This window comes from Podarcis vaucheri, assembly GCF_965113315.1.
Source record: "Podarcis vaucheri genome assembly, chromosome: 16".
NCBI lineage: Eukaryota > Metazoa > Chordata > Lepidosauria > Squamata > Lacertidae > Podarcis > Podarcis vaucheri.
The window spans coordinates 3505668-3523479 of NC_138754.1; the positions used below are offsets into that span (position 1 = coordinate 3505668).

The 17812-nt window shown below is 47.8% G+C and overlaps 1 protein-coding gene across 1 annotated transcript in view; it reads left to right on the top strand.

Annotated features, from left to right (window-relative positions):
- LOC309520504 (hepatocyte nuclear factor 6-like) overlaps positions 1-15210 on the top strand; it is a 29271-nt gene extending 14061 nt beyond the window's left edge. Inside the window, exon 3 of the mRNA XM_082202383.1 lies at positions 14797-15210. Coding sequence (XP_082058509.1) covers positions 14797-15104 — 308 coding nt within the window. The 3' untranslated portion in view covers positions 15105-15210. The remainder of the gene's footprint in view (positions 1-14796) is intronic.
- Positions 15211-17812: the final 2602 nt, after the last annotated feature.

The following is a 17812-nucleotide window of genomic DNA, read 5'->3' on the forward strand; positions in this document are numbered from 1 at the left end:
GTTAGGAGCTAATGAAGCTGTCACAGGGTGATGGATCCATCAGAAGGACGGTCACGCGCTGGGATGTCCAAGGGGGCCCAGGCGAGCCAGCAGACGCCTTGTGTCTCTTCCCCGTAGCTGCAGGAAGTTCCAAGGCAGCGTTTGGAAGTGGGCTTTCCTGGGAGGGAGGGAGGGAGGGAGGGAGGGAGGGAGGGAGGGAGGGAGGATCAGCAGCAAAGCTGCGTGAGGAACGATCCCGTCCCGGTGCCTCCCGTTGATTTGGGGAAGAGATCATTTACCCCTCCTTTAAAAACCAGCACTGCCTCTGTGCTGCGCAAGGTGCGACTTACAAACGAGTCCCACCACTAGGTCTTACTCTCAGGCAGGGATGGTGGGGAGAGAGAGATTGGCTTGCGCTTCCCGAAAACAATGCACGAACCAAAACCCATCGGTGCTTTGAAATTTGCGCTTCTCTGAATTTTGCAAGGCAGCCCTCCTGCCCCATAATAGAGTCATGCGTGTGCCGTAAGATGCCATATATTAGGGGAACATAGAGAATTATTTGCTTGCGAAAAGGGAGGGGAATTGGGAGAAATTTGTACTAAAACACTTTTTTAGCAGGTTTTTTTTCCCATTTGTTTATTGCAAACTGATGTGAAAACGCAGAAAACTGAAACGGGTTGAGTAAGAAAAATTAAAAATTACCAATTTGTCCGTTCCCACCTCAGGCCAGGACTGTTTTTTAGGACTGGCTGGATGATAATGCCAGTGGTATAAAGAGGTAAAAGAACATGCTTTTTAATTTTACAAATGGGAGTTTGTAATGGGAGGGCAAGTGTCAAGGAAGCAATGAGAACATTTGTGTAGAAAAGTGATTTTAAGCATGCACACACACATACTGCAAGCAAAACACACAATTTTAACTATTTTTATTTTAAGAATGGTCAACGAATTTACTTAAATTTTAGTCCATTTATTGCCCTCCGTTTAACCACGAGACTGACTCAGTTTTAAAAGAAAGTTTAAAACCTGCGCATTCTCCCCCAAACCTCAGGATTGGTGGCTGACGTATTTCTATTTTATTTTTAATCACAGCTCTCCCCATGGCTTTCTAAAAACAAAACACACACACAGCTTAACACTTCCTTTGTTAAAAGCAGAGAGTTTGAACGAAGGAGGCATCTTAAAAGTACAATTTGCTTTTTTTTAATAAAAAAAGAAAAAGCCACCCATTGCTTTTTTAGAAGAGAAAGGCTCCCTTTAACGATTTTTAAGACGTCCCCCTTTGTAGCGACACCACCGGCCTCAAAATCATTGCCCTGAAATTAAAAGCAGGTGTGCTCTTAACACTTGGCCCGCCTTTTCACAAAAACCAGCCGAGAACGGTTCTGGGCAGGCTTCCTTAGAATTAAACTCCAATAAACCCAGTTGGGGCTTACTCCTGAGTAAACAGGCACAGGCACAGCTGTCTTTAAGCTTTAATCAATCCATTTAACCGTGCCAAGTTCTCAGGATGTCGTCGATAGATTATCAGAGGGGGCAGCGGGGATGTCTTTTAAATGGAGTGGCAGTCAGTGTTGGATTGGGCCCCATCCTAATGAGCAATGGGGGGGTAGGACCATTTGGATTCTGCACATCCGGTTCAGTTGGGCCAGGCCTGCTGTGACATGATGGCGCGCTTGAACATATTAGCGCAAGCAAGCGTGAATGTCAAGATTCGGGGATGTTTTCCTGATGGGTCGGCCATGTTGTCGAGAGCCCAACTGCACGGCGATTGGCTATTAATATCATGGTGGCCGCAGAAGCATTTCCCATTGTCCAGGGTGTTTGTGTGTGTGCAAAAAGCTCGGTTAAAAAGTCTGGGCAATCTCCTGTCCCCCCCTCCACGCAGAATCGAGCAGCTGTTTGCGTGGGGCGGGGCGGTAGGGGAAGGCAAACCGTTCTATCCTGCGCGCCCCCTGCCCTCGACCTACTGAGGGACTTCATATAAGGGGAAGTCATTGATTTTATTTTCTGCGGCAGACACAGTCACAAGCTAGCAAGCGGTGTGCTCCCCCAGAATCCTCTCTGTTCCGTTCCCCAGGGTGTTTTGTTCTGCAAAACAAAACATTGATTTTTTCCCCCGTTTTGATTGGCCCAAAATTGCCCCTTCTTGGTTTTAAGCCTGTGCCCAAAATGTGCATGTTTTTGTTTGGAGGAAGGGGGGGGGAGAAGAGAGAGAGATTAAATTTCTGGATTTTCCCACCTCCAGTTTGACCCAATTGTTGTTGGGATGCACAGACAGATCTGTGGCTCTCCTGAAGTTGTTGGACAATTTCCACCCAGGGCAAATGAGACTTGGAGTTAATGGATACAGGAGAAATTTGGTTCAGATTTTAAAGCAAATCTCCCTAAATCACACTGACGTGTGTGTTGAAACATAGCGATCCTTTGATGGTCACACCTCTCTGAATTTTGCGATGTGGTTCTGCAACCAAATAATGTGTAGGAGAACGCATACGTTGTGGGGGAAAGTGTGTTTCAAAATGCATATATATTTGTGAAAAGAGCATGCAAAAAAATGCATCACCTAGGGGAAAATCACTTGCAAAACATAGCTGTCAACATTTCCCTTTTTAAAAGGGAAATTCCCTTATTCCGAATAGGATTCCTCGCAAGAAAAAGGGAAAAGTTGACAGCCATGCTTGCAAAAGCATCTGTATTTGGCAAAAATGGCATACAAAAACGGGCTCGTTAGGAGAAATGAAAACACTGGTGAATTTTTGTAAGGACCTTTTCAAAGAAATCTGCAAAAAGTTGCAGAAATGGAGAGCTGAACTTTAAAAGGGACAAAGGACAAATGAATAGAAACTGAAATTAACAGACTCTTGCCTCGCTGCTTGTAGTCCAACAACAGGGGAGGGGGCACAGAGTTTTCCATCTCTGTTGTAAATCTCTCTCAAGAATATTTTATAACACCCCCCCCCCAAAAAAAAGTGCATGGTTCTGACATTTAGAGGACTGGACACTCTGTTCCATCTGCTTGGAGAAAGTTTAAGTAAGTGATACAAACCGCATTCAATGGGGAAAGCATAAAAATAAAAATAAAAAATAGGAAGAATAATCTGAGCTTGATGGGCAGGTGGCTGATCACTTGGCAGCCACAAAGGGGATTGTTGGCTATTTTTAAATTTCTAACAGAATCAGCATGATGGGCATGGGGAGAGAAATTCAACTCTGTTCTCATTAAAAGCCAATTCTATCAAAGCTGCACTTTTGCAAACAATGTACAGACCAGAACATAGCCGCCTGTCAAAATTCACACCTATCCAAATTCTCCAGCGCTGCTCTCCAAACAAAAGTGCATTTATTAGGGCAAAGTGGGCATACAAATAAGGGTATTAGTGAAAAGAACATGGATATATTCATTATATTGGGGGAAGATGGAAAAATGCATGCATTAGTCAAAACTTCACGCGTTCGTTAGAAAGAATTTGCACACAAATGCTGGTGAATTCTCGCGAGGATTAAAAATAAAGAAATCTGCAAATTGCTGCAAAATATGGAGAGCTGAATTTAATATTGGGGGGAAATGAGAAAGTGGGAGAACCGAAATGGACAATCTTCATGCGGCGTCACACAAATTGTCGCATGAGCAGATGGGGTCCAAGTGTGCCTTGCTGCAAGATTCAGGCCCCATCCTCACGATCTGTTTAGAGCAGAATCACGCCACTTTGCAGTCATGGCTTCACTCCCTCAAAGAAACCTGGGAGCTGTAGTTTAAGGGTGCCAAGAGTTGTGAAACCACCCTGTCCTCCTCACAGAGCTACAGTTCCCAAAGTTGTTTAAAGATCAACCCCTCTTCCCAGGGAACTCTGGGAACTGTAGCTCTGTGTGTGAGGGGAAATAGGTCTCCTAACAGCTCTCCACACCCTCAGCAAACTACAGTTCCCAGGATTCTTTGGGGGGGGAGCCGTGACTGTTTTAAGTGGGATGACGCTGCTTTGAGTTTAAAATGCAGATGGCGCCTTGTTCATGAAGGATGCAGCTTTTAGTTGCGGTGCCAAAAGGAGTCTCTCCATCCAGACACAGGCATCACCTCCAAAAAAGCAGAGCCCAAATAATCAGAGATCCGAGTCTCCAGCATGCCTGGCCTGTCAGATTCCGGACAACCCTGCTGGTCCGTTTCCCACACCGACATCGGGCGCAAGCCCTGCTCCAGATCCACTGGCGGCGCAAGCTTATGTGGAGTTGCCATTGAGAGGTTCTCTGGTCCTGCTTCCCCCTAACCCAGCGGTTCTCAACCTGTAGGTCCCCAGATGTTGTTGGACTACAACTCCCATCACCCCTAGCTAGCAAGGCCAGAGCTCAGGGATGATGGGAGTTGTAGTCCAACAACATCTGGGGACCCACAGGTTGAGAAACGCTGCGGCCTAACCTGTGCGCTTGCTTCTGCGCCCCTGGATCTTTTCTGTCTAGCCCATCCATCGGCAGACGGTTCAAAAAAGGCAAACATTTCACTCACTACTACTCAGGGGAGACGTTTTTCTCCCTCTCTCGTAACTCTGGGAACCAGGGGGACAGCCAATGAAGCTGAACAGGACAGAGGAAAGAAATAAATTGTTCGTGCAATGTGTCGTTGAACTGTGGAAATCACTTAAAAGAGGACTGGGCACGTTCACGGATGAGTAATGTGGATTATTGGGGACACGGGTGGCGCTGTGGGTTAAACCACAGAGCCTAGGACTTGCCGGTCAGAAGGTTGGCGGTTAGAATCCCCGCAGCGGGGTGAGGTCCCGTTGCTCGGTCCCTGCTCCTGCCAACCTAGCAGTTCAAAAGCATGTCAAAGTGCAAGTAGATAAATAGGTACCACTCTGGCGGGAAGGTAAACGGCGTTTCCGTGCGCTGCTCTAGTTCGCCAGAAGCGGCTTAGTCATGCTGGCCACATGACCCGGAAGCTGTACGCTGGCTCCCTCAGCCAATTAAACGAGATGAGCGCCGCAACCCCAGAGTCGGCTACGGCTGGACCTAATGGTCAAGGGTCCCTTTACCTTAATGTGGATTATAACTAGCTTTGATGGTTCTGCTCTGCCTCCATAGCTGCTTCTGAATGCCAGTAGCTGGAAACCACAGGAAGGGAGAATAGCTCTTGTGTTCGGGCCCTATTTGTGGGGTCCCCCTTTGGGGCCCCTGCTTGGCCACCGCGAGAACAGGACGCTGGACTTGACAGGCCACGGGCTTGATCTATTATGTTCTGTATAAACCTTTTCCTCCCTCAGTGGCTTTGCTAGGTAAAGGTAAAGACCCCTGACCATTAGGTCCAGTCGTGGCCGACTCTTGGGTTGCTGCGCTCATCTTGCTTTATTGGCCGAGGGAGCCAGCGTACAGCTTCCGGGTCATGTGGCCAGCAGGACTAAGCTGCTTCTGGCGAACCAGAGCAGCGCACGGAAACGCCATTTACCTTCCCGCCGGAGCGGTACCTATTTATCTACTTGCACATTTGACGTGCTTTTGAACTGCTAGGTGGGCAGGAGCAGGGACCGAGCAACGGGAGCTCACGCCGTCGCAGGGATTCAAACCGCCGACCTTCTGATCGGCAAGTCCTAGGCTCTGTGGTTTAACCCACAGCGCCACCCGCAACCCAAGTGGCTTTGCTAGCTCTCCCCTAAAATAATAGGCAGCCTCCCCGACTCCGTGTTTCCCAAAGGGCGAGGGGATGGGGTCCCCGCCTCCCTTTTCCTCAGCGCGGGCGTTCCGTCGTTCCCTCCCAGCAAGGGTTAATGCAAAACTGGCTGGTCTTTGCAGCTGGCGTAGCTTGGATCTGATCAATATTTTCTATCAGCGTGCAGGCAGTGCAGAGGCAGGGGGCGGAGGTGGGGGGGGGAGCTGAGCAGAGCCCACTCAGGGAAGATGTGGAGAGGGAAGGAGGAAGACGGGAGAGTGAAGGGAGCTTGTCACGTTTCACGGCCGCAAGGCAGATACGCCATACAGATTAGGGCTTCTTCAAAAAATGAAATGAAATGAAAAGCCTCGCCGCTTCGTGCTAAAAGACATTTATTATTATTATTATTATTATTATTATTATTATTATTATTATTATTAAATCTAATTTCATTTCTTCCCTCCTCTCTCTCTGGTGCCTCTGATCTGGGACTGTCCCATCTCTGCCATTTTTGTTTTGTTTATAATTGATCTGATTTGAAATATTTGCCTGCCGACTGTAAGGGGTAGAAGAGGGTCTTGTGGGACAACATATGATTCGGATATAATACGGAGGTGTAAACTTGTGACTGGGTCGTAGCCAATGCTCTTCAGAGGAGATCTGCTGAAATTCGTCCGCGTGAACTTAGTTTCGTAAATTTCGGCAGGTCTGCTCTAAGCAGAACTTAATTTGATATCTGTTATCCACGTTTTATTATCCAGCTTTTCTTAATTCCGTCCATCTACCTCTGGCCTGGGACCTGTCACAGCTGCAATTTGATTTGCATTTGTCCCATTTAAAATGTTTTGTGGACACTTTTGTAAGGAGGTGGGTGAGGCAGCGAGGGGGATCCCAATTGCGTTGTACACTTAACATATAATAAAATGTGTAGAAAGCAGGAAAAAGTAAACCACAAACACACACACCCTCCAAAAAAACACCAGTGCAAGACCATCAGGCAGACAAGCAAAGCTGTAAATGAATTAAGACTATTTTTTAAAAAAAGTTAATCGTATGGTGTTTTTTGCTCCCATTGCTAGTGAGTTTTCTTTTTATTTGGTTCATTATTTGGAGCACAATTAAAAAAATAAAAGACCCAAACAGCTTTTTTAAAAAAATAAATGAGGGGGGAAATGTAACATGGTATATAAAAAAAATAGACATAATTAAGGACGACAGCAAAGGAAGATAAGGAGGTGCTATATACCAGGTCAGATCCTTGGTCCAACTAACTCAGTATTGTCAACACTGGCCGGCAGCACAAAGTGGCTGCTAGACTGAGCAACGGCCCTCCCTTGAAAAGCAAAGCAAGTTTCTAGTCCTCAAGTGCTGCCTCAAACAGGAACATAGAAAGCTAACTGCTTTATGCCGCGTTAGACCCCTGGTCAATCTAGCTCAGTACTGTTTATATATACGATATACAGTATCTTTATTGTCATTGTCCCATGCAGAACAATGAAATTGAAAAACTACATAAGACATTCAAAAACCCCTAAAAACTCTGAAACCCCATTTTAAAATACACTATACTATAGAGACCCCTTAAGCTGCGTTTAGAACCAGAATTGCATTTGGGTAGAAACTGTTTCTCAGGCGGCTAGTCCTGGCCTTTATAACCCTGTATCTTCTTCCAGAAGGCAGAAGCTGAAAGAGATCATTTCCGGGGTGCGCACTATCCTGCGCGATCTCTGCAGCTTTCTTATGGTACCTGGAAGCATAGATTTGATCCAAGGTGGGAAGAGTGCACCCAGTTATTCTCTCCGCTGTCTTTACAACCCTGGACAGCATCGTAGATGGGCTCTCTGGGATTTCAGGCTGCTCCTGACACCAAGGAGCAGGTTTCCATCCATGTTTGGATACAACTGGACGCCATTTTGAATCAAGATGGCAGACAGACGCTTTCCAAGCTGCCCTGATTCTTACCACCGACTGCAAAACTGCCCTGGTTTGGCTCATTTCTTGGGATTCCCAAGCAATGCCAGGCACTTTCCCTTAGTAAAGACATACAGGATACAATTGGATATTGAAAAACAGATTAACGGTGTGCTAGACGCTGTACAAAAATCTAACTTCCGGCCTTTGGGCGAGCCACCAAGTGAAATGGTTTTGCTTTCCTTGCGCGGCCCTTTTAGATGTAAACATTGACACTGGGATAAAGTTGGGACAGAAATCTGTGCTATCAGACACACACATTTCCTACCCACCCGAAAGCCCTCCTGCCGAAGCCATCGGCCTCAAGCCATCCTGAAAAGTTCCCCTGCAGATGGTTAATTAAAATAAAAGACTCATTTAGAAATAAGAAAACCTGCAAGGTTTTAATACAGGGCCGTAAAATCTCAGCCCATTAAATGTTAATGGAGACCCTTTGCCAGGTTGCTTAATAATGTCTTAGCTTTGCAAAATTACATCTTGTTTTAATATTATGATGGACCTGGGTGGCTGCTAGCTCTGCCGTCTCATTCCCTTCCCTATCCTCTTTTCCTTTTCGTGTGTGCATCACCTCCATTTTATGTCCATTTCTGGCAGCTGTCAAAAGAAGCCACGGGGGGAATGCAGGCAAGAGATTGCCAACTGATCAGAAGAATAAGGATCTGGACGCCCTTGTGCTTTTCACAGAATTTGGCAGGGCGAAACTTTTCACGGCAGAGAGATAAGTTGGCAGTGCTTGGTTGACAAGGGGCAAAGAGGCGGCTTACCCCCCCCCCCCAGCAATTTATATATTTTTTTACATAGTTGCATTGCTGGAGAGCATGTTGTTGTTGAGTCTTTTAGTCATGTCCGCCTCTTTGTGACCCCCTGGACCAGAGCATGCCAGTCCCTCCTGTCTTCCACTGCCTCCTGCAGTTTGGTCAAACTCATGCTGGTAGCTTCGAGAACACTGTCCCACCATCTCGACCTCTGTCGTCCCTTCTCCTTGTGCCCTCCATCTTTCCCAACATCAGGGTCTTTTCCAGGGAGTCTTCTCTTCTCCTGAGGTGGCCAAAGTATTGGAGCCTCAGCTTCAGGATCTGTCCTTCCAGTGAGCACTCAGGGCTGATTTCCTTCAGAATGGAGAGGTTGGATCTTCTTGCAGTCCATGGGACTCTCAAGAGTCTCCTCCAACACCAGAATTCAAAAGCATCAATTCTTCGGCGATCAGCCTTCTTTATGGTCCAGCTCTCACTTCCAGAAATCACTACTGGGAAAGCTGGAGAGCATAGCCTGCCACAATCTGGAAGTTGTTAGTGTATGGGCTTTATGGATGTTAACAGACCCACTAACTCTCCAAGGGGCCGGTAAATAATTGGCAACCATATTTGCATAAAGCTACAGGTTAAAGGAGGGTCTCATTCCATGGAATCAAGCGCAACAAGGGACAGTGTTTTCTTACAAGAAGAATGCCATACTGTTCTTCAGCATTGGGACCCCACCCCCAATGTCATTGGACTACAACTCCCATCATCCATGGCCAATGTGATGAGTTTTGTAGTCCACCGTCTGGGGACCCAGACTGCGTCAGACACTTTATACCACCAACGGCGGTAATGGGGATGAGAGGAGATGCTTAGCCTTCACAAGCTCAAGGGATGGAGTTTAAGCCTCTCCTCCATATACCCACCAGCCTCTACCATTAGGGGGCGCCACTGCCTTTTGCCCCTCAATGTCCTCAAATTCCTCCTTTCATCCTCCAAGCTTCCCAGGTTGGCCCCCTTCTTAACTCAAGGTAAGAATGGTGGAGAAATTCAATTCAGGTCACAGCGAAAAGCAGATCTGCCTCATTCTTGCTTGGTGAAACATGTGCTGGCCCCGGGGTTAACCCGGGTAACGTGGCCCAGGTCCGGTCCCGAATCCAAGGGTTCTGCGAGGAGTCAGTCCGACAGGGCCAAGGCAGGAAACCAGGCAGGAAACCAGGCAAGGTCAGGCACAGGATCACAGGCAGGTTCTGGAAAACAGCAATGTTGTTCCCGCAACCTGGGGCAGGGTCTGACAGCCTTTTATCTCTGTCGGGGTAACGGCCAGTCCTGATCCCCCGGGAACTCACCTCCCTGTCTCGCCTGAAGGCGAGCACTCCTCCTGCGAGTATCCAGGTCTCTCCTTCTCTCAGACCTCAGTCTCTGCAGCTCAGGAGACGTTGGTGGGTGACTAGACCCAGAGGCCGCCTCAGCCTCTCCTGACCCAACCGGTAGTGGAGCAGCTGTAAGTGATGGCCCAGCTGGAGGCAACGAGGGAATCCCCACGTCGGGAGCCAGGGCAGGATCAGGCCCCTGACTTGGCCCAGCTGGTGCTTGTTGCAGGGGAACCTGTGCAGAATGGGGCTCTTCAGAATCAGGCCCCAGACTTGGTTCAGCTGCCGCCTGAGGCAAAGGATCCGGTGTGGACTGAGACTCCTCTGGCTCCGAGTCTGAGTCCCAGGACATCACACAACGATACCAAAAATCCAAACACAGCCATCCTCCAAAATTATCTCTGAATGATATCGTGCCCTCCTCCAGCTGAGTGATAGGTTCAGGAATGCCCATGCTAGGGTATGTGTGCCCCCCAAAAAAGATATTAGGGAAAATGACATCCACAAATGCGTTGTGTTAGACAAAATTGCTTGCGCAGGTATGTCAATAATAATAAAATAATAATAATAATAATAATAATAATAATAATAATAATAATAATAATACTACATTTCATTTATACCCCACCCTCCCCAGCCAAGACCGGGCTCAGGGCGGCTAACACCAGGTATAAAAACAATGGATTAAAATACAACTTAAAAACAAGATTAAAACACGAGATTAAAATGCAGCCTCATTTCAGTAGAAACTCAAATCATAAACTTTCTGGGGATGAAAACAAACATCAGGCAAAATTGCATACAAATATGTGTCTAGCAAGAGAAATTCGCACTGATGGAATGAATTTTCACGAGGACTTAACTTGTTTCCTCCATCGCAAACTCATATGGAAATGTGGAGATCTGCACTTGAATTGAGACACTGAAATTGAAAAATTCGCGCCTCCTACCAGTGCCTTCAAAGGAGGCTTCAGTGATGGCTTTAAAAGAGGGTGGGACCAGTTCATGGAGGGAGGAAGAGCTTTTAGCCAAGATGGCTCTGCCCTGTCTCCACAGTCGGAGGCAGAAATGGTTCTGAATACCAGAACCGTAGGAGAAGAGAGAGCTCTTGCGTTCGGATCCTGTTGCCGGTTTCCCTTTGGGGCAACTGGGTGTCCAGCATAACAACAGGAGGCTGAACTAAACAGGATCCATCCCCTTGGGTCTGCTCCAGCATCCAGGCTTTTCTGACATTCTTATGGAACCTCCAGGTCCAGAGGGAGTCTACCCCGATTTCTAGGTTCTTTCCCCCCCCCCAAAGATTTTTTATTCATTTTATAACACAACAACACAAACAGAAAAAACAAACAATACAAACAAATTCTTGTCTTATTCTTATTTTTTCTAAACATTGTTAGGTGGGCTTCCCCAAGTCTCCCCTATCTGATTTTCATTTTACCTCATCTTTAGCAGTTTACATATATCATAATTTTTAACCATTTTTTAAATCACGCTTACTTTTACCATAAAAATCTTCAAATTTTATCACTTACAAATAATGCTATTTTAAAATACACTAACCCTACAGCCTATATCCACTTCCAAAGCTATTCAAAGATTTAAATATTAACATATTTTATCAGATATTCTTCCAATCTTCTTCCACCGTCTCTTCTCTCTGGTCTCGGAGTCTCCCGGTTCCATCTAGTCCGTCATCTTAATCTGCCATTCTTCGATAGTTGGTAAATCTTGTTTCTTCCAATTCTTCGCTAGTAATATTCTTGCAGCTGTTGTGGCATACAGAAAAAATGGAACATCCTTTTTGGGGATTTCACCACTAGATTTCTAGGTTCTTTGGGACATTTATGGTCACTTTGAGAACAAGATTTTGGACTGGATGGAGAGCTCTCTTTATGTTCTTCAGCAATTGCATTGTTCTCAGAAGGTCGGCGGTTCGAATCCCCGCCACGGGGTGAGCTCCTGTTGCTCAGTCCCTGCTCCTGCCAACCTAGCAGTTCGAAAGCACATCAAAGTGCAAGTAGATAAATAGGTACCGCTCCGGTGGGAGGTAAACGGCGTTTCCGTGCGCTGCTCTGTTTCGCCAGAAGCGGCTTCGTCATGCTGGCCACATGACCCGGAAGCTGTACGCCGGCTCCCTCGGCCAGTAAAGCGAGATGAGCACTGCAACCCCAGAGTCGGCCACGACTGGACCTAACAGTCAGGGGTCCCTTTACCTTTACCTTTACCTGTTAAGGGTACCCCGCCAAAACATCGCCTGCCAGGTGGACATGTGAGAAAGTGAAACAGTTTTGGGACCAGATTTATAACAAATTGAAAAAGACATTTAAATACACTCTCCCCCCCAAAAGCCAGAAGATTTCTTGCTAGGCTTGATAGGAGAGGAAATAGAAAAAGCAGATCAAAGGTTATTTATTAGCCGAAAAATGGAAAGTACCAGAATTACCAACAATAGAAGTGTGGCAGACAAAGGTGGTTGATTATGCGGAACTAGCAAAACTGACCTGTAGGATCCGAAATCAGGAGGAAGCAAAATTCCAAAAAGATTGGAGTAAATTTATGGAGTACATAAATAAGAACTGTAGAAATCTGAAGACTCTGGCAGGACTGAAATAAATCTTACAATGTAGATAGGATTGGATACGATAAGAAACTGTGGAAAAGTAACTGACCTAAGAAAACCTGTTGAAGGGAGGGAGGAAAGTCAGTGCTCAGCAGAGTGTGGGGAAAGAATGTGGGTAAATGACGGTTGAATTTTACTGTATTTTGTTTGTTTGTATTAAACGAAACACCAATAAAAAGCATTAAAAAAACACACACCTCAGGCAGCAAAAAACAAAAACAAAATGTCACCTGCCATATTGGCAGAGATTCGCCGTCTGCGAAGATCACCTCACTTTGCACTCAGAAAGTTGTTGTTTAGTTGTTTAGCCGTGTCCGCCTCTTCGTGACCCCCTGGACCAGAGCATGCCAGGCACTCCTGTCTTCCACTGCCTCCCGCAGTTTGGTCAAACTCATGTTGGTCTCTTCGAGGACACTGTCCAACCATCTCGTCCTCTGTCATCCCCTTCTCCTTGTGCCCTCCATCTTTCCCAACATCAGGGTCTTTTCCAGGGAGTCTTCTCTTCTCCTGAGGTGGCCAAAGTCTTGGAGCCTCAGCTTCAGGATCTGTCCTTCCAGTGAGCACTCAGGGCTGATTTCCTTCAGAATGGAGAGGTTGGATCTTCTTGCAGTCCATGGGACTCTCCAGAGTCTCCTCCAGCACCAGAATTCAAAAGCATCCATTCTTCGGCGATCAGCCTTCTTTATGGTCCAGCTCAGAATAAACCACCCCAACTGCATAAATGCGTACACCCTTAGGGTGATTTCTTTGGGGTGAGAGGCGGGAGAGGAGAGGAAGTTTCCTCACCCCGCTTGACCATTCCGGAAGCTTCTGGCACAGAAGAAACCCAGGAAGTCCCACATTACTGGGAGGCACACTCAGGACAGAAACAGAGCATGGTTTTCTTGGAGGGGGGAAGCTATACGGAAAGGAGCCGAGGGTTTTATTTGAGCGAGGGATGGAGACGGAAGACTTCAGTCACCAGAACTATTGATTTGGCATTAAATTCCCTCCTTTCTCCCCTCCTCCTCCAATCCATGCAATTAAACAGAGGCATTAAAAACAACGGAGCCACGTTCTTTTGAGGTCATCATCCCCTTTAATAGCAAAACTTTAAAAGCGTTGGCCCCTTTGGAAAAGCTGGTTTAAAGAGGGACGCAGTCATAAGGTGCCGTACACAGAACCAAATCCGTCTAGCTCGGTTTTTAAGGGAACAGCCTGAAAAGGCATCTGTAGGCACGGTTTGGGCACACATCTGTTTGAAACCCCCGAGAGCCACAGGCAGGCCATGTAAGCAATACGGGGCTAAATGGCTCCAACATCTGACTCAGTATAAGACAGCTTCCGATATCACTATTCCTCAGCATTTTCCTCAGAACCATGAGGACTAGAGACTTGGTTTATTTTTAAGGGGACGGCTCTAGCTCAGGAACAGAGAGCCTGCTTTGCATACAGAAGAGTTTAATCCCTGAAAAGGGGTGTCCAGGAAGGGGGTTTGGGGAGACTCCCTGTCTACAACGCTGCCGATCAGTGCAGACAGTATTCAGCCAGATCAGGAAGGTCCAACTTTGCATACCAATGGCATAATCCAATAGTCTGATCTGCCAGTCCACTCTGGTAGGGACCTTGTCGTCTTTCCAACTCTGGGCAAGCAAAATCCTTGCAGCTGTTGTGGCATACATGAACAGTCTTTTCTGTTCCTTCGGTATCTCTGCACCTACAATTCCTAACAAAAAGGCTTATTTTAAACTCCCCCCCCAATTCATTATATATTTCCCAGAATTCCTTTATTCCTTTACAATTCCACCACATGTGGTAAAGATAAGGGACCCCTGACCATAAGGTCCAGTCGTGGCCGACTCTGGGGTTGCAGTGCTCATCTCGCTTTCCTGGCCGAGGGAGCCAGCATACAGCTTCCAGGTCATGTGACCAGCATGACTAAGCCACTTCTGGCGAACCAGAGCAGCGCATGGGAACGCCGTTTACCTTCCTGCCAGAGCGGTACCTATTTATCTACTTGCACTTGATGTGCTTTCGAACTGCTAGGTTGGCAGGAGCAGGGACCGAACAACGGGAGCTCATTATATATTCCCCAGAATTCCTTTATTTCTTTACAATTCCACCACAAGTGGTAAAAGGTGCCACCCAAATCTTTTAAGTGCTTAGGGCCTCTGAAGGTCTTGATCCAGCCCTGCGTGAGGCTCTGGCATGCTCCCCGAGCCCCTCCACCTCCTTCCCAAAACTGGGAAAGCACTAACCGGGCTTTGGGAAGGAGCTGGGAGGACTCTAGGACCCTGCCAGAGCCATCACACCATCTTCCCAAAGGCCAGCACCTCACTTACCTGCTTTGGGGGAAGGGCTGCAGGGGTGGGGGAGGCCAAAAAAGGCCTCGGGGGCCACATTGAGTGAGAGGACCCAATGATCTGGCCCTACGGTGCGTCACGAACGCCTTCTCATTTTCTCTTTTCTTCTCCGTTTTGCTGCCCCCCCCAGCCTGCAAAAGGAAAGAGCAAGATCAAGGCAAAGCCGACCGAAACCACGTCCCTAAGCGCCACCGCCTGGTCTTCACGGACATCCAGCGCCGCACGCTCCACGCCATCTTTCACGAGAACCAGCGCCCTTCCAAAGACCTTCAGATCACCATCGCCCAACAGCTGGGCCTGGAGCTCTCCACCGTCAGCAATTTCTTCATGAACGCCCGGAGGCGCAGCCTGGACAAGTGGATGGAGGAGGGCCGCTCCCCGTCCTCGGGGGGCCACGCCACCAACCCCTCCTCGGCCGTCACCTGCACCAAAGCGTAACGGGCCTCCTTTTGGCACCTTCCGGCGTCCCCCAACCCCGACCCTCCGTTACACCAAAGATGGCAGGATGGCGTTTGGCCAGGAGACAAAATGGCGGAAGGGCGCTTGGCCAATGTGCTAAGTGGGAGGGGGGAAAACCAGGATGGGGGCGGTGTGGGGGGTTGTAATACGACTTTACGGTTTCATTCCTCTCTGGATCTGACCTCGCGGCAGAAACTAGCCGGATCCTAAACGAGAGCAAACCTTTTTGCGACCTAAAAGGAGGGTTACGGCGAAAACCCGGACGGCGGAAAGTGAGGAAGGTGTCTCCCGGGCAAAGGACGGCGTCTACGGTCAAGGCTATTCCAAAGACTTTCTGCGTATGTTTCCCCCGCTGAGACCTTGTTCTGTCTTGTTCCTATTGAGGAGGCAGTGCCATCTGGTGGCGAGAGGGGGAAAAGAAGTGTGTTTGGGTATGGGGGAGAAACTAGGTTATTTTCCATCTTTCTCTTTCAGCGGGAAAGCGGCAAGGCTTAAAAAGATGGGAGCATCCTTGGTTGCCACCACCCTGGAAAAGCAAGCCAGGAAACTAATCTAATATGTTGCAAATCTGGAGGAGGAGTAGAAATACCACGTACCAAATCCCAGGCTAACCAAGAGGGGTTGAATTGAAAGCCTCCCTCTTAATGCAAGGGGAGAGAACCAATGTTTTCGGTCGAGGGCCACATTGCCTCTGGGGTGATCTCTCGGGGGCCGCATGCTTGCGAGGGCGGGGCTGCTGCCAGGAGTGGGCGGAGCCAGCATCCAAGATGGGCGGGGCACTTCAAGGCACAGAAAATGAGGTGCTCTCCCTCCCAGTTTTGTCAGGTTGGTGATAAAGGCCATCCATTGACCAGGGAAACCTAGGGTTGCCATATATAATAATAATAAATAATAATTTATTATTTATACCCCGCCCATCTGGCTGGGTTTCCCCAGCCACTCAAGGCAGCTTCCAACAAAACACTAAAATACAGTAACCTATTGAAACATTAAAAGCTTCCCAAAACAGGGCTGCCTTCAGATGTCTTCTAAAAGTTTGGTAGATATTTTTCTCTTTGGCATCTGGTGGGAGGGCGTTCCACAGGGCGGGTGCCACCACCGAGAAGGCCCTCTGCCTGGTTCCCTGTAACCTCACTTCTCACAGGGAGGGAACCACCAGAAGGCCCTCGGAGCGGGACCTCAGTGTCCAGAATTTCCTGGACATAGCCAGAAACAATGTCCGGATGGAAATCGCTGTAATGTCCTCTATTTTGAGATTTTGCAAATCTCAAAAAAGCAAAAACCCTCAACAACTTTTGTGTCCGGGTTTCCACTTTTTGAAATAGGGCAACCCTACCCTGCCTACACCTGTGGGTGCCTTTGAAGAGCAGCTCAATCTGCCAGCCAAATACGTCAAGGTGTGGAAATTAGCATAGCTGCTACTAATGTGGGCAAACTGGGGCAGGAGGGGGTGGTAAAAATGGAGAGCCTTACCAATGATCCACTTTGATACAGGCGCCGCTGAAGCTTTTCTGATTCAAAGTGAAATATGCTCAGAGTCGAGAGTGGATTTCACGCTCTTTATTCAGCTCATAGTGGTGAGGAGGAATGAACGTTCCCCCTAAGTATCTGCTTTATATACATTATTTAAACAATGGGCCGCACGTGATTATCCTGTAGGCGAATCAGGTTGTGGATTCACTTCCATCTGCAGCTGGATTGGGTGGCTCCTGAAGACCAATCATACTGCTGCATTGTTCTAGGACCAATCAGACTGCTGCATTCTGAATCCTATTGTTCTAGGACCAATCAGACTGCTGCATTCTGAATCCTATCGTTCTAGGACCAATCAGACTGCTGCATTTTGGATCCTATTGTTCTAGGACCAATCAGACTGCTGCATTCTGAATCCTATTGTTCTAGGACCAATCAGACTGCTGCATTTTGGATCCTATTGTTCTAGGACCAATCAGACTGCTGCATTCTGAATCCTATTGTTCTAGGACCAATCAGACTGCTGCATTCTGAATCTTATTGTTCTAGGACCAATCAGACTGCTGCATTCTGAATCCTATTGTTCTAGGACCAATCAGACTGCTGCATTTTGGATCCTATTCAACTCAGTACATAACACAAAGCATGTTCAAAGTGCTCGTTCCCAGATGGCGTGTTGAGAGAGAACAGCCTTGGAGGCGTCTGATGCCCACCTCTAGCATCCCTGGGCGAGTCAGGGGTCTGGCTTTTGCCTCTTTGGGCCAGCAGGGGGCAAGCCAATACCTGCAGTTTGTAACTTACACAGAAAGGGTGTCCTCCCTTCTTCAGGTGATTTTGAAAGTAAACTCGTGGGCCGGCAAGCTGAGGACTGCCAGCGATTCTTCTTCCTGCATTGCAACTTCCTGCATTCTGGCGTATAAGACGACTTTTTAACCCCGGGAAATCCTCTAAAAAGTCAGAGGTCGTCTTATACGCCGGGTATGGGTTCGCTGGGCAGCAGCAATGGGTGATGGGCTCCACTCCACGCTGGGAAGAAGCCACCCAGCGAAGCCCGCTTAGCATCACTGGGCAGCTTCCTCCCGGCGCGGAGCCCGCCGCCCACTGCCGCTGCCCAGCGAAGCTGCAGTGTATAAGACTGGAGCTGCCAATTTGGGGGGTCGTCTTATATGCCCAGTCGCCTAATACACCGGAATCTACGGTGGTTGAAATTGATT